This window comes from Haemaphysalis longicornis, unplaced genomic scaffold, assembly GCF_048455015.1.
Source record: "Haemaphysalis longicornis isolate Haplotype H1 unplaced genomic scaffold, Haemaphysalis longicornis Haplotype H1 scaffold_8, whole genome shotgun sequence".
In the NCBI taxonomy this organism is placed as follows: domain Eukaryota; kingdom Metazoa; phylum Arthropoda; class Arachnida; order Ixodida; family Ixodidae; genus Haemaphysalis; species Haemaphysalis longicornis.
This window is the reverse complement of record NW_027526445.1, coordinates 143,336,397-143,350,792: the sequence shown is the minus strand read 5'-3', so window position 1 is coordinate 143,350,792 and position 14,396 is coordinate 143,336,397. Positions and strand designations below refer to the sequence as shown.

At 47.3% G+C, this 14,396-nt stretch overlaps 1 protein-coding gene across 1 annotated transcript in view; it reads right to left on the bottom strand.

Annotated features, from left to right (window-relative positions):
• Window positions 1–11,322, bottom strand: part of LOC144149855 (ubiquitin-like protein 7) — a 34,524-nt gene extending 23,202 nt beyond the window's left edge. Inside the window, exons 1-3 of the mRNA XM_077681566.1 lie at window positions 10,917–11,322; window positions 1,806–1,907; window positions 819–904 (exon numbers count right to left, since the gene is read on the bottom strand). Of these exons, the coding sequence (XP_077537692.1) occupies window positions 819–904; window positions 1,806–1,907; window positions 10,917–11,070 (342 nt within the window). The 5' untranslated portion in view covers window positions 11,071–11,322. The remainder of the gene's footprint in view (window positions 1–818; window positions 905–1,805; window positions 1,908–10,916) is intronic.
• Between the last annotated feature and the right edge of the window lie 3,074 nt (window positions 11,323–14,396).

Genomic DNA, 14,396 nt, shown 5'->3' with positions numbered 1-14,396 from the left:
TGAGCCAAATGGCATTTAAAAACCTAGTGCAGCACAACTTGGCATTTGAGCCAAATGAAATTTGGTTCAAATGACATTTAGACCCCAGTGTAGCAGGGGTATTAATTAAGCCAGCATTCAGACTGGCCATTCAAGGAAATGGCTGCTGACATCATTCTTAATTACAGGTTCGCGCAGTTCTTCAGTTACAGCATGCCTGAGGTGACAACCTGCTTGAACTGCTCACCAAGACGGCATCTTGATTTCATTACCAATTCTATAAGCGCTGGGAATGAGCTTTGTCAAAGTTCTTTTGTGTGTGTTTCTAAAAACACAACATTACTTCCAGTCGCCAGTGATTGTTCTTCTCGGTAATAAAAATAACACTCCAAGATTCTGAAAGACTAGTAGAAACCCGATTTTCTCGTCTGCAAGTAGTGCCAAAATAACGCCAAAATTTAACTCTCGACCCCAACTTCGACATTTTGAAACCATAAAAAGAAAGGCCCCAAATAAAAGGTGCAAAGCCTTTTTTTCTTTGTTGGTACCTGCCAGTCCTTTGCGTGTTTCTGAGAAACTTGAGTGCCTGCAATACAGCGAACCTTCTTGCGAGATAACTTGGACTCCCCGCAGTACTCATAATTCCGCGAAACACACACACACAAAAAAAATAAAATGGGGGAAAAGATAAATGCTGCAGACTAAGCATCACTGAGAATACTCGCGTTCATGCTGTGCAAGTCCCAGACATTCGAGAAACAAGTGACCGCTGGACACGACCTGGCAAGCAGAAGTGTTGGTAAGCACACCCGAGGGAAGCGATTGTGGCGAATACTGACCACCGTCCGAAAAGCAGGATTGACGAGGGCGGTGCCGAAGGCTATCACCGGGATGTCCTGCATGTCCAGGGTGCAGGTGGCCTTCACTGGAGAACACAAGGGGAGAGGGGAGAGAACGCAGGAGTCAGTGCCGGCTGCGACAAATAGCATGAACACTTGATACAACAGGTGACATCCTCGAAATAAAATGCTGCAAGTCGATCAGGGTGTACATCCGTTCCGACGATGCACCAAATTTGCCAAAAATTAGCAGACTTTGACATGGCATTACGAACACTTTTAAAAAGACAAGTGCAGCAGAAGAATGGCAAGCTAGGTTAATTGGCACATAAGCATGACGAGACCTTCTAACAGCACAAGAAAAACCTAGTAGACTGACAAGAAACACGAAGTGAGCCCTCGTCTTGCGTTTCCCACCAGTTCACCATCTTTTCCCTGTTGCATCTTTTACAGGTCTCACCAGACAGGTGCACCTCTGTGAAGGCAGTGATTGATTTGTAAAAGTGTGCGAGTATTTGAAACTTTCACATATCGAAGCAAGTTAAAGCCATATGCGATTTGTGTTCGAACAAAATAGCACTATTTGAAAATTTTGAATAAATTCTCTCAGTTTTCATTCCAGTGTAAATTCTATCGTAGGCTGCTATTTTTACAAATCAACTCCTTTGAAATGGGACTTTCACAGGTGAAGACGGTATTGGCGAATAGGTATGCGAAATAAACGAGTGGGAACCAACCTCCACAACAGGACTGTCATGAACTCAGCCCATAGTCATATGCTGTTCTTCAACAAAAAAACAAGCAACCAGTGGTATAAGTAGCAGTGAATAACGAGATTGTGGACACCAAGGTAAGTAACTAACCGTAGCAATAAGCAGAATATGAATGGCTGCTACGAAGCACGCAGACGTCTGTAACAAGTCCCCCGTTCTTTGTGGATCGCCTAGATAGCATGTAGGAAAACAGGAGCGGGGAAAACACGCTCACCGAGTTCGTGATGCGGGTAGGCAAACACCGTCATTCCGCTCTTGATTCCACAGGCCTCCAGGGTGTCGTCCTCCTTCAGCACTTTGCCCAGGAAAACCAGTTCTGCGAGGGAAAAAAAAAAAAAAAAACACAGACAATGGAGGGCGAGAAATTTAATGCGGAAGACGATAAGTGATCAAGCGTTTCAAGGCTCTTTCTTTCTGTATGCAACTTCATCTGATTCACTATTACCAAAGAGGGCAGCAGTGCAAACACTCTGTCAAACTGATGTAGCCTCAAGGTTTCCCCGTTGCAACCCTTCCATTTCTATCTTAAAGGTGTTGTGCCACCAAATTTGTTGCTTGTGCATTCTTTGTTGCAAACGTTTTACATTTCATTAGAAAGCATGATACATGCTCTCACATGCACATATTCTGAGTAAAAAAAAATACTATCGCACGATTCATGTGAACAGGATTCGGTTTCGGTTTCTGGGCGCCGATTCAAGCAGTGACGTCACAGTGCTGCGAGGGCGCTCTGCCCCATGTGTCTACCATGCGGCGCTGCGGTACGTTGCGACTTTACTGCGGTGTCTGCTCCCCCACATACGTGCTTCACCACGGAAGTAAACACGTCGACTCGTCACGTCAAGCCGCGACAGCTCCGACACAGATTCTTTGTCTGCATCCTCGGATGCAGACAAATGAAAACCATGGATATGCAAACCATGAAAATGCTAAAAAAAAAAAACGCTAAAAAAAAAAAAGTTGCTCCCGCCGCGAATCGAACCAGCAACGTTGACCGGGCAGGCGCAAAGTGCGAGACCACTGAGCCACTGAACGAACTGTTTGGCACTGCGATATAGCCGGTGTACTAGATGGAGGCCCATCCTTGGAGTCGTACGTCGGTGTTTACTAGCTAGTCTACAGAATTCCTGACTTGTAAACTCAAATTTCTTAAATAGCGCTTGCGCAGCAAGGTTCCGCGAAGCCCCCGCAACAGCTTATCGCCATCCACTCTGCTCTTTTGCGAAAGCGCTCGCAAAAATAAGTGTGCCCGGCTGCGACTACGATTTTGCACTGAAGGGATAGTGCTTGCCGTACTTTGGTTTTACGTTAAAAACCTTTGCCGATACTGCTCTCTTATTACCCAAATTACCCTACGTAACTCTTCTTCTGCAAGAAACTGACCTTATATTTTATAGAGGCGAGCCGATCGCACACGCCTTCCGGGGTAGCGGCGTCGCCGAAGAGCACGGCCGAAGCGTCGCACGCCAAAATACGGATCGCATTAGCGCTAGTGTTGAGTTGTATGGGCTTCATGGAACTTACTGAGTTTATTACACTCCAGAAACTAACAAAATAGAGCCGCGTTCATTGCGGCACGAATGTTGTCGGGGCGCAGTTTTCGCTTCTTGGTCGATTCCCGACGACGCCTCGGGCGACCAGTCAGTCGGCCGGTTTCGTTGGCGTCTTCGGTCGGCGAGTCAGTCACACTACGGCGACTTTCCATCGGCCGACGTGTTTGTGTCGCCGTCGGCGTAGTGTGACAACGCGGTCTGGCAATTTGGCAGTTGGCCGATAGTTCGACTCGTCAGCGTCACGTCGTCGTCGTGTCAGCATAGTGTGTCTGATACGACCAAGCGACCAAACAAACTGTGGTAACTGGAGTTCACGTTGACGTCGCTCGAGTCGCTAACGTTGTATGACGTCACAAACTTTGTTATGCTGGCAATTGACTGACGTCATGCTTAGTGGCGCTAGCGATAGGTCCCGATTTCGAAAAGAGCATTTAGGTAATTTTTAGAAGCGAATTAAAATTGCATGCAGAGGAAGCTTACAGCAGGCTTTTTACAGAGTACCGTTTGATGACAGTTTGATGACTGAGACCGGTAAAACGGTCTCAGCCAATCTAGTGTGAGGGTTTGTGCCGGCCCCATCGAGGCTACATGCCACCCGTGCCGTGTCTCCAACAAACATTGACTGATTCGAGGGTTTAACGCACTGACACAACCCAGGTGATGAGGTGCGCCGTAGTGGAGGGCTCCGGATTAATTCCGACCCCCCCGGGGATCTTTAAAGTGCGCCTAAATCTCGTACGCACGGGCGTTTCCGCTTTACCGCCTCTATCAGAAAAACGGCCGCCACAGCCAAGAATCAAACCTGCGTTCTCGTGCTCACCAGCACAACGCTCTCTCTCCAAGAAACATAGCCAGAGGCTCTGTGAAACCCAACTCCGAAGATGGCCCTGAAACACGAGAGCATGCGGTAGTATGCGTTGACTACGAATGCCCAACCAGGCTCTGTTAAAGAATGCACAATGCACTTCTCAAAAATGATGAGAAAATGACAGTGATCCCTTTTGGATAACGCCGGGGTCGCAAAGAAATATGAATACTGGCCCAAAGGCAACAGCTTGCCGAGACCAGCTTTGTGTTCCTAAAGTGGCCATGAAGACAAAAAAATCAAATCCGTTCCACTCAATGTGAAAGCGGTCGGAAGTGCAGAGCAGCGATTCGCCATAATGGGCTGTAGCGCCGTTATCCGCTCACTACTACCACCCAATGCGATTCAAATTTCCCGCCTTCGCAGTTCTCGCGCACCCCCTGCCTGAAACTGCACCAGCGGGAGTTGTGCTTGCTTTTCCTCCCGCATGTGCCAGCGTTGCACTGCCACTTTTTTTCGCTTACTATCGTAAAAATGAACCTGAGTGTTCCCAACGGGCGCTGCCAGTTAGTTACATATATTTTGCCTCAAATGTACCTGCAGTTTTCTCTGCGCTAAACAATGGGCAGATGTAGGACAAGCGCCAGCGGTTCCCGAGTTTCGAACGCTTATGACTAGTATCAGAGTCTTTCAATGCTTTACTGGTCACGAAACTGCTCCTTAACTCAATGGGAGAGCTTCATATGCTGCGTTTGGCCGCCGCGCGGTGGCGCCACCCTCTCACTGAGGTCACTCCTTGGGCGGCGTTGCGCTGGCTCGAACGGCAGAGCTGCGGCGAGTTGTGTTTGTTTTGTGCGGGAAAAAAAATGTCCCGTGCATATCGCGCTCTTGTGATGCGACTTAAGTAGTGCAACGACGATGCCGAACATGTGTTGCGTCCCGGGATGTCGTTCCTTGTACAACGATACCACAGAAAATGTTTCCTTGTTCTGTTGACCGAGCGACGGGCAGCTGCGTGAGAATTGGAGGCGCGCCATTCCAAGGCAAGCAACGGGAGATTTCAGCTTCGATTATAAGTGTGCGACAGTGTGTGGAAATGCACTGTGTGTGACAATGGAAAAAGCAATGTACCATTTTGAGAGCATCGTGGAGCTAGAATTGTACAAGGCTAACTTAAAGCCGGATTTTTGTCATATCAGTCAGGTTGTAGCGGTGCTCCATTACCTGTTTGGAAACTTGTATTACTTTGCGCTCAGGCTCGCGTGTAAAAAAAAAAGCTTTGGTACGTCCTTGTGCTTTTACTTTTCATATTTCCGCGAATTATCCCTTAAGGTTCGTTTTCTTTGTTTTGTAACCACGCATGACCGATTCCGGTTTCTTATCTGGCGTTTCAACGGGAGCGCCCATTTGCTCTGTTTGTCGATTGATGGTAGGGTTTAACGCGCCGACGCAATGCAGGCGATGAGGCGCGCCGTAGTGGAGGGCTCCGGATTAATTTTGACCACCTGGGGATCTTTATCGTGCGCCGAAATCTCGTACACACGGGCATTTTTGCTTTTCGCCTCCATCAGAAAAGCGGCCACCGCGGCCGGGAATCGAACCCGCGACCTCGTGCTCAGCAGCGTGCTCTGTTTGTCGTACGTCCCGTCAGGCAATATTGTTTGATATGGAAAGGGCGCCACCTTGTCGCTAACTTGATTTTTTGTTTCTTCGACAATGTTCTCATCCCATTTCTATGGATCTGAAATTAATAACGTTCCGAGAGCAATGCATGCATAGCAAACGCCACGCAACATCATCTGTGCACGTCACACTGCGGTCTGCTTCTTCGACGTTTGTGTTTCATTCTAGTCTTTTGTAGTGCAGGAGATCGCTAGCTCGCTGCGTTCAGAGAAGCTTTGCTTCGTTCTTGGCTACGTGGAAATATTCTGTTTTCTCCGTGTGCTGCACATCGCAGCGCGAAAAAATAAATTTTTGTACGCTGAACCATGCTCGTTTGTCTTCCTTCGTAACATTGAAATTTTTTGTTGCGTGTGTTAAAATCAGTTTTATTGTTCTTTTTTCACTTCCTGTTTTTTCAAGTATTGCAAAGCGTGGATGCAAAAAGACACATGGTGCAACATATATCTCTTCGTGTTTTGATCCTTCGCGTTTCTGCAGCGTGTTTAGATGTTCTCAAGTGTGTACCCACTAATCGAAATGAAAATACTATTGGGCTATCTCTTTTAGCGTTCTGTGAATTCCAGAGCAATCAACGGATTCATTAAGCGTAGTTTGAACGACGGGTACTTGGTTTCTTTCAGTTTCTTTTTGTTGTATTATCGATAGGACCGCAGCAGTCCGGGACTACGGAGCTACCGTATATGTGGTAATTACAACTTTGCTTCACGAAAAGAAGCAATAGAGATTTAAAAATCCGTAAACACGACAGCGCAGCGCTTGTGCCAGAGCACACAGAAGCCGTTGCCGTTTGCGGCCAAAGTCAACGGTAATTTACTTCGAAAAATAAACCCCATTGAAGGCAGGTGATATACACAATGACTGGACTATTCATCGCTAACTACTACGAAAAAAAACACACTTATTCAGCGCACAGGCACCAAAAGCAGCAAGCGTTTGCACGCCTAGAGCTGGCCAATACGCCGCACGCGCGGCGGCTGGATGACCTTTGTGCGGCGGTGGTGCCTGCAGCGGCGCGCGCGGTCCCTATATGAAATGAGCGCCGAAGTTTCGTGACCAGTAAAACATTGAAAGACTCTGCTAGTATATAAACCGCTTCACGTTCGACGCCTCTGTGGGACGCCGCGACAACAGAACGCCGTGTGGCTCTACTTGGGTCCAGCGAGCGAGCTACGACGACAAGGCAAGCCCTCTAAGAGCTCTGCGCTTAATACGTCTGGTTCATTAAAAAGACGGCTTTGGTTCAATAACAATGGTACCAAATTCATTTCAGACTTCCCAGGCATTTAAAGCGACTGCTCAGCCACTTCCTGGAGACATCTCTGAGATGTTGCAGCATCTTGTTTGTGTGACGGGGGACTACTGACCTGAGCAAGTGCCAAGAAACATACCTGGCCGGTTGTAGTGGCACTTCTAGTTCCGTAAGACCCCATCACTTGAATGTTAAGCATTAACAGCTAACTTAACTATTTTTAAATGAATGAATCAACACATGTTTATTGAAAAGAAAAAAAAGAGGGAGAGAAGTCCCCTTGACATGACCGGAGGCCTCGGTCAAGAGTTGGAAAAGGAACGGTAAGTAAGGAGTGGGGAAAACAGGGAAAAAAAGGCAGTTAAAAGCAGTCCTCAACGCCGACTTCTCTGATGAAAATCAACAGAGTGTCTAGCAGGTGCTTCCTGTGAGGTGGGGTCCCAAGCGGATTGACCCAAAGTTCGTAGTCGGGCGGTCGTAGCGGGCCAAGTGTCTTTAATCAGCGTTCTCTAAGAACACTGAGTGCCGAACATTCCCACAATACGTGTCGCGCACCACATTTCTGGCAGTTTGGAGAGCTGTGCGGGTTTCCACGGCCGAAGAAATAGTGAGCCGTACTCGGCGTAAGGGCCGTGCCCGTTCTTATACGCCTTAGCTGCGCACTGTTGCCCATCGGCTGAATCCGGGGGTCAACGGGTTGGGGTCTTACGGAATTTTGTTTTTGAAGAACTATTTTTAGAGACGATAAACTTTCATGGGCTACTTCAACCCAAAAATCTTGGTCTGTCTATGTGTCTGCCCCTCAATTCCACCATCCGGCCAAACATAAAAAGAATTCTTGAACGAGAAGTTGATGTCTAAAAAACCTTTCTAAACAACTAAATCTAGGAACATATTTCTTACTTATCAACATTGTTGCACAAAGAAAACATTAGCCATATTTGAGGCAGAACATCTAAGCACAACTGGTACTCGCGCTGTTCTTTTAATTGAAAACAAAAGTGCGCTTGATATTCGTGACGGCAAATGAAAAATGCGCACTAAAAACAACGTGTTTACCCAAAAATAACGAATTACCTCGCATGAGCATGGACACTGGCCGCGTATCCAAGTTCGCCAGTAACGAGAGGTTCCAGAAGATGACGCGAGCAGTGGAACGCGGGAAGACTGAATTGACTTTTCCAAACCTCCGTGCGTATCACGGGAGGAGCGATACCCCTGTCACACGGCAGATCCAACGACATTTAGAGCAAATCTCATTCACTCCAAATGTCATTAATTTGGCGCTACACGAGAATACTGAATGACATCCGAGGCGAATGGCATTTATTGGCTAAATGAGCTTTGGGAGCTCATTCCGCGGCCAAATGAGTAGCCTCGACAGAAGTGGCGCGTTACTGGACAAAAAAAGTTCTGCCATAAACCGAAGAACACTGTTCCTAAAAACCGTCAGTAAACTTCCATATTGTTTTTTCAAATAAAGAGAGACAAGAAGTACTTAGAAAAAATGGAATCTTGTCCCCATACAGACACATAGCAATACAGATTTTTTGCAGGCTTGTCTCAGCTTGTGATACCTACTTTTTTAAGAGAAGAATTATTTGTTCTGTTTTAAAACACTACGACGTATGAAAATATTCTAGATGCACTTGAACTATACTTTTGCCAGCTCGTTAATCACTATCAAATGACATTTGTTTCAATGTGTAGACGCACACAGCCAAACCGAATGTCACTAACAGCTAATGTCATTTACTTTGAATGACATTAGATTTGCCATGTGACAGGGGTATTGGATGGGAGGGGAAGAGCAAGAGAAGAAGGTGGAGGAGAGAGAAAGAGGCATTTATGCGGCGGAGGTGGCACAAGAGAAGACTATCGTCTTTCGACAGCATTTGCAGCGAAGTGACCATATATGCGGTCAATGTTTTCAGTTCTGGCCAATATTCCGTCACCATAATAAGTCACGGTAGTTCGAAATTTGAAACTTCTGAATATCGCTTGCATTTTTCTTTTTCGGCTAAAAAGCGCCTTTGTGAGTTAGAATTTCAATTTCTTTGAAACTGAACAATATTGCGTTTTATTTTCATGGCCCTTTAGCCAAAGGGAGAAAAACACGACACACTTAACAGTGCAGTGCACAAGACAAAATGTGGCCACAAAGATTTTCTCGTCATAGATAAGGCTGATAGCCCTTACGAATAGCACTGCAATAACTTCTTACTGTGGGTTGTCACACCTGGTCACCAAGCGATATGTGTAAGTGTTTAGTCGCAGCTTAAAATCCCATACAGAAGCACAAGAGCACTAGCCGTACGTTCTATACATGGAACCCCTAGTTGCACCTTTAAACGGGTCCTCTGCTCCAAGTAATTCTGTTTCGTTCCAAAATAGCTTGAGACAAAACTTGATGGTGCAGTGCTCTGGCAGCATGGCCGATCATGCCACAAGCAGCCATTGCGGCAATGTGGGGGAAAACGCTACTTTGGCGATGCCAAACATTATTTCGAAGAAATAAGCAACAAAGTTCATGCGGGTCCTTCAAAGCCCTAGAATTTGAAAAACTTCTTTTCCAAGGCCTTGAGAGCCCTGAATTTTTTTACAGACTCTCAATATTCCCCCAACTTCTACAACTTCCATGCTTAAATATGCAAAAAAAAAAAATGCAACACGAGGCTGTTGGTTAAGCGTTTGTTGTTTGGCTGATGCACCTTAGCAAGTAAAAGTTTCCATTCTCTAACACACTGAAAGTGCTTTTCGTGTAACTCTAACAAACAGTTATGAGAAATCGTCCATGAATGAAATGCCACTGTAGCCATCATTTTGAAAAGGGGACTGGTCTGAACCCTTCCTACAACTTTGGCTCCAGCAATGTTCCCACTTTTTCAACAATTTATTATAATTTCAAGCCCCAACGTTCACCTCAAAACTGGAAACCGATTTCTCCCCCGACAGCGTGGCCCTTAAAAGATTAATACACAGGGCCTCGAAAATCCTCGAATTTTTGACCAATAACCAGCACGAACCTGGAAGCAGCGGCAACAGTATTTTGCGGTTATGAACAGATGTTTCGTTCGCTTCCCTTGTCATTGCCAGCCAGTTTTACCGCTTCGGGAGAAAACTTCTTTGCGACCGCGACATATATATAGTGCGTCTTTTTTCTCAATTCCGTGCAGGGTAACGCTTGGGTTCGGCCCACTTCAATACGCCGTATATGTAAGAGAGAGCAGCTGACATAATCTTTCGGCAAGGATAAACAGTCAACCACTCCAGTCGCCCATCCAAAACGTCGCCGTCAGAGACGTCGCGACCGACTTGAATGTCGTGTCATTTCCCCTTCTATGGCTTCGCCATGATGTCAAATTTTTCTTTATGCTGCGCATAATCAATAAAGATCACCGCCAATCTAATAAGACTCAATTCCGCGCAGTTAAACGCTAGCCATTCTTAGCGCCCACGCTAGTTGAACGCGGAAGTGGTTTAATACGGACGCAACATCGACGGCGAACCGCTATTTTGATTTGTCGTGTCAATCAGTTCCGATTATGCTCTCAACGGATTTAATTGAGACTTATAATCGTCGTAACCAACCAACTCTAGCGACGAACTCTCGTGCCAGCTTTTCCAAACATTGGACATGTTCACAACAAGCATAACTATGCCGAACGCGAAAGGGCTTAGCGAAGCATAGCGAAACCGTTGTCCCTTTAAAATGTGTTGCCGGAAAGGTCAGACAGCGGTGAAATCCCGGTGCCATTGTCGGCGAGTTCAAGTTCAAGGCCAAAGGTTCTAAACGGTGTCACGGCCCGGGGAACCGCTCGGCAACTCTCTTCGCGACGAGACGGCCATTTAAAGCGCAAAATGCGGCCGTGGTCGTCCGCCAGAATACACGCGGTCGTTATGATCGCGGCGGAATAGAAATGAGCTGAGAGAGGCAGGAGAGATTGAGGGAGCGAAAAGCAAGAACGAAAGATCGAATTGCGTCGTCACCTAACTGCGGGGTCAGAAACGGGTCGAACAATGCCCGGCGCTTACCCAAATCGCCGATCTTCTTGTCGAACAGCTCGGCCACTTTGGACTGCAGCGCAGACACTTTGTCGTCGACTTTGAGGTTCGACAGCTTGTGCCGCTCGAACTTGCAAGAATTCTCTGGAACCAGCGAGACGTAGATACTCCACTCGTCTGCCATGACGAGTGTTCTTCGGGAACTCGGTGCACGAATGAAGCGGGCACGGCACGACTAACAGCGCAGACGACTCGGTTGATCAGGGCAAGTAGCGTCGCAGGACGACGAAAAACATGTTTCCCCGCTGCGACGCTGTCGAAATCAGGCCACAAATCAGTTCCGAATCAACGAGATCGACGCCGGAGACGACCGCAACCACAACAGAGAGCACGCTTACAACGCTCGCCCCGATAGGACGATAGGCGACGCTCTCACCACTCTCACAACCTTCTCGGGTTTTTTTTTCGTTGTTGTCGTTTGCGTTCATAAAGCATGAAACGCAGAATTATTGTGTAAAAGCAGCCTAGAAGTTTGATATCTAACTAAAAAAACTTACAATCAACTAAAGTATTGCGAGGAAAGAATTAAAGTGCAAATTATTACCTTTTTTATGGCGTCAACGGTCTAGCGGGTCTAGCCACCAAAGCCAGTAGTGGCGGGAAAGTCAAATTTTCTTTTGCCGAAATTTTATTATTAACTCGCCATACTATTTCAACTGTATGGGGAAGGGTATACGGCCAGGCCCTTCGGAGATAATATTCTTAGCAGGTCTTCAGGGACGTCGCAGAGCACGCGCCAGATTTGTCGCAGCCGCCCACTACGTGTATGAGGGTCCCAGGCTCTCCACAGAAGCGGCGAAGTGGAGAAAAGTGTGTCTGGTCAAAAAGGTGAAATCTAGTGGCATGTGGGAAGGTGTTGACCTTCAGGGCGCGGAATAATCTTTCCCGGTCCCTCGGTAGTGGTTTATGACAGGGAGGAGTACGTTTTACTGCCTGGTATGTGACAACAGGATGCAGTGGCGCACCCACGGGGGGATTTGGGAGTTGTAACCCCCCCCCCCCCCCCCCCCCCACCCCCCAGAGGTCCGTCTACCCAAACCCCCTACGCACGCCTCTTCCGCCGAACCGAAACCGAAGTTCACCGAGCGAAGTGTGTAGTTTCGCAAGCTTTTATTATTGGACATTCGCAGTTAAATCTCGAAGAAGAATATTGTATGACCGGCATTAAAAATAAAAGAAAACTAGACCACGAGCTTTTAGCATTGTGATTTTAAGACTGTGCGGACCAACTAGCGTATAGTATAACTTGAAGTAGTTAGGGAAAAAGAATGATAAAAAAATTTAGTGATTCAAAAAGTGTCCGTTGGTCAGGAAATTTCTGAATTCGTAAGAATCCCTGCGGGTTTTGAATGATTCCGTAGCCCCCCTCCCCCCTATCCTAGCCCACGCTAAACCGCAAATAGTAGCACAATTTTTGTACGGCCAGATTATACCACTTTCTGAACATCTATGCGCAACTTCCATCACGAGATTTGAATCATTTGTCATCTTCTAGAAAAAAAAAGGACGCTGAAATTTCCCATAGGTTGGGACTCAGTATTGTCGAGCTTGCCTTCTGGCCTCAAATCAAATCTAACAAGATCAGATCGAAGTTATTTTATTTCATTTGAAAGCTTAAACAACTGTTTTTCCTTCAGTACTAAGCACTGTGCGAGCCCTCCCTCTCCCGTTGAATAAAAAAAGGTTCAGTTTTCCTTTATATATATCGCCTGAGTTTGTAACATTATAGCGAGGAAGGCAGCAACGCCTCGTGCGCAGTTACGAAAATCACTGATCACGGATAACAATGTTGTGTTGAATAGGCTTTCAGAAATATGTGTTAATGTGACTGTTCAGTGCAAATTGTGCCAACCTATACGAACAGATTTCGTTCACTTGCAGATAGATCGAATTTGAGTAAACTTTCACATTCAGACGTATTTTAAGTTTGGGCCCTGTCTCTGTTCCTCGAAACTGGCTTCGACGTTTGAACCGTATTTTGCAGTTGGTAGACAGGCGAACAGCCTTTTTTAGTGTCTGGTACAGCAGCGAATAGTTGTTGCGCAGCCCTCGTTGCGTTTGCTGTCTTTCCGTGTTGTTTAGAACTATTTCGGGCGTCAAGGTGCATGTAGACTGTGTTTGCGCGCCGACGGACCGGAAGGCGCGGCTATTACGTGGTGAGGAGATCGTCCTGGCCGAGTGTCGCAGGGGATCGGGTATCCGCGTTGTAGAAGATTCCGCACTCCCTGTAGCCCGTTCTACATGGGGCGAATTTTGCTTGCGAATTCGCAGCTGCGACGCCGCTCGTGCACCAAAACAATCTATTCTCGTTGCCGTGGCGAATTTCCAAATGTTTGGAAGAGTCGAACTTCTCTTGTGAACTACGCTTAGCATTTGGCAATATGTGGCAGCAGTGAAAATAGCAAAATAAATTTTTTTGCCGCACGGGCGGCGCCGCGACTGCGAATTCGTAGGCGAAATTCGCTCCATGTAGAACGGGCTTGTGGTGTTCGCTCCGGGCTCCGAGTCCTCTCTCTACTTCCAACGGTCGTTCCTGTTCTTTCCACTCTTTGCTTCCCTGTTTTGTCTCAACTATTTCGTCTACGTCAATAATTCTTTTGCCGGAGCGCGCGTTTTCGGGTTCAAACTTTGTGTCTGTTAGTGTTGGGTTCCTTTGTTGTTGGCGGGACCATGGTTGATTAACTGCGGAAAATGTGCCCAGAATGCGCTTTTCTTTTCAATGACCCGGTCGAAACAAATCAAAGCCCTGTCCGCCGGGTTCACGGGGAGCAGCTGCCGGCGCCGGGGTCTCACGACACGCTGCCGCCCGTCGTTGGTCCACACCCTCACCATCAGCTATGTTCCGTTTAGTACTCTTGCTCTTGTCGCGAAGCCCCCGTTCAATTGGCTTTTTTCTTCTTTTAACTACTTCTTCGGCCGCCAAGGCCCAGGTTTTCTAAGAAATGCATGCGGAGTGTGTCTTTGCGCGCCGACCGACCGGAAGAAGCGGCTGTTACGGGGAGCCATCGGCCCAGCTTCGGTTACAGCGCGGCAGCGGCGTTCCACACCCCCCCCCCCCCCCCCCCCCGGCGTCGGCACTGGCCGGTTTCGGTCTCCGGGCGCTCGGTGTAGTTCAAACGGCCTTGCAGTCTTTTCCACTGTTTACTTTGGTGTGTTTTGTCTGAACTACATTCTTTGCGTCAATAATTCTGCAAGTGCGCGTTTTCCAGTGCAAACTTCGTGTCTGCGTGTCATTGGTCCTTTTCTCTTTGGCGGGAACATGGCTGGTTGGTGTTCATAAGCGTCTCCCGGATTGGCTGCAGAAAGTGGGGCCAGAATTTTATTTTCTTACGCGGGTCGAGTTATCCCAGTTAGCTACGACGCAACTCTGTCTGTGAGCAATCATCGGACTCCTTAAGTGACAAAGAACACGCGGACATCAAACACTGACTGGTACGTGGTCTGTAACCA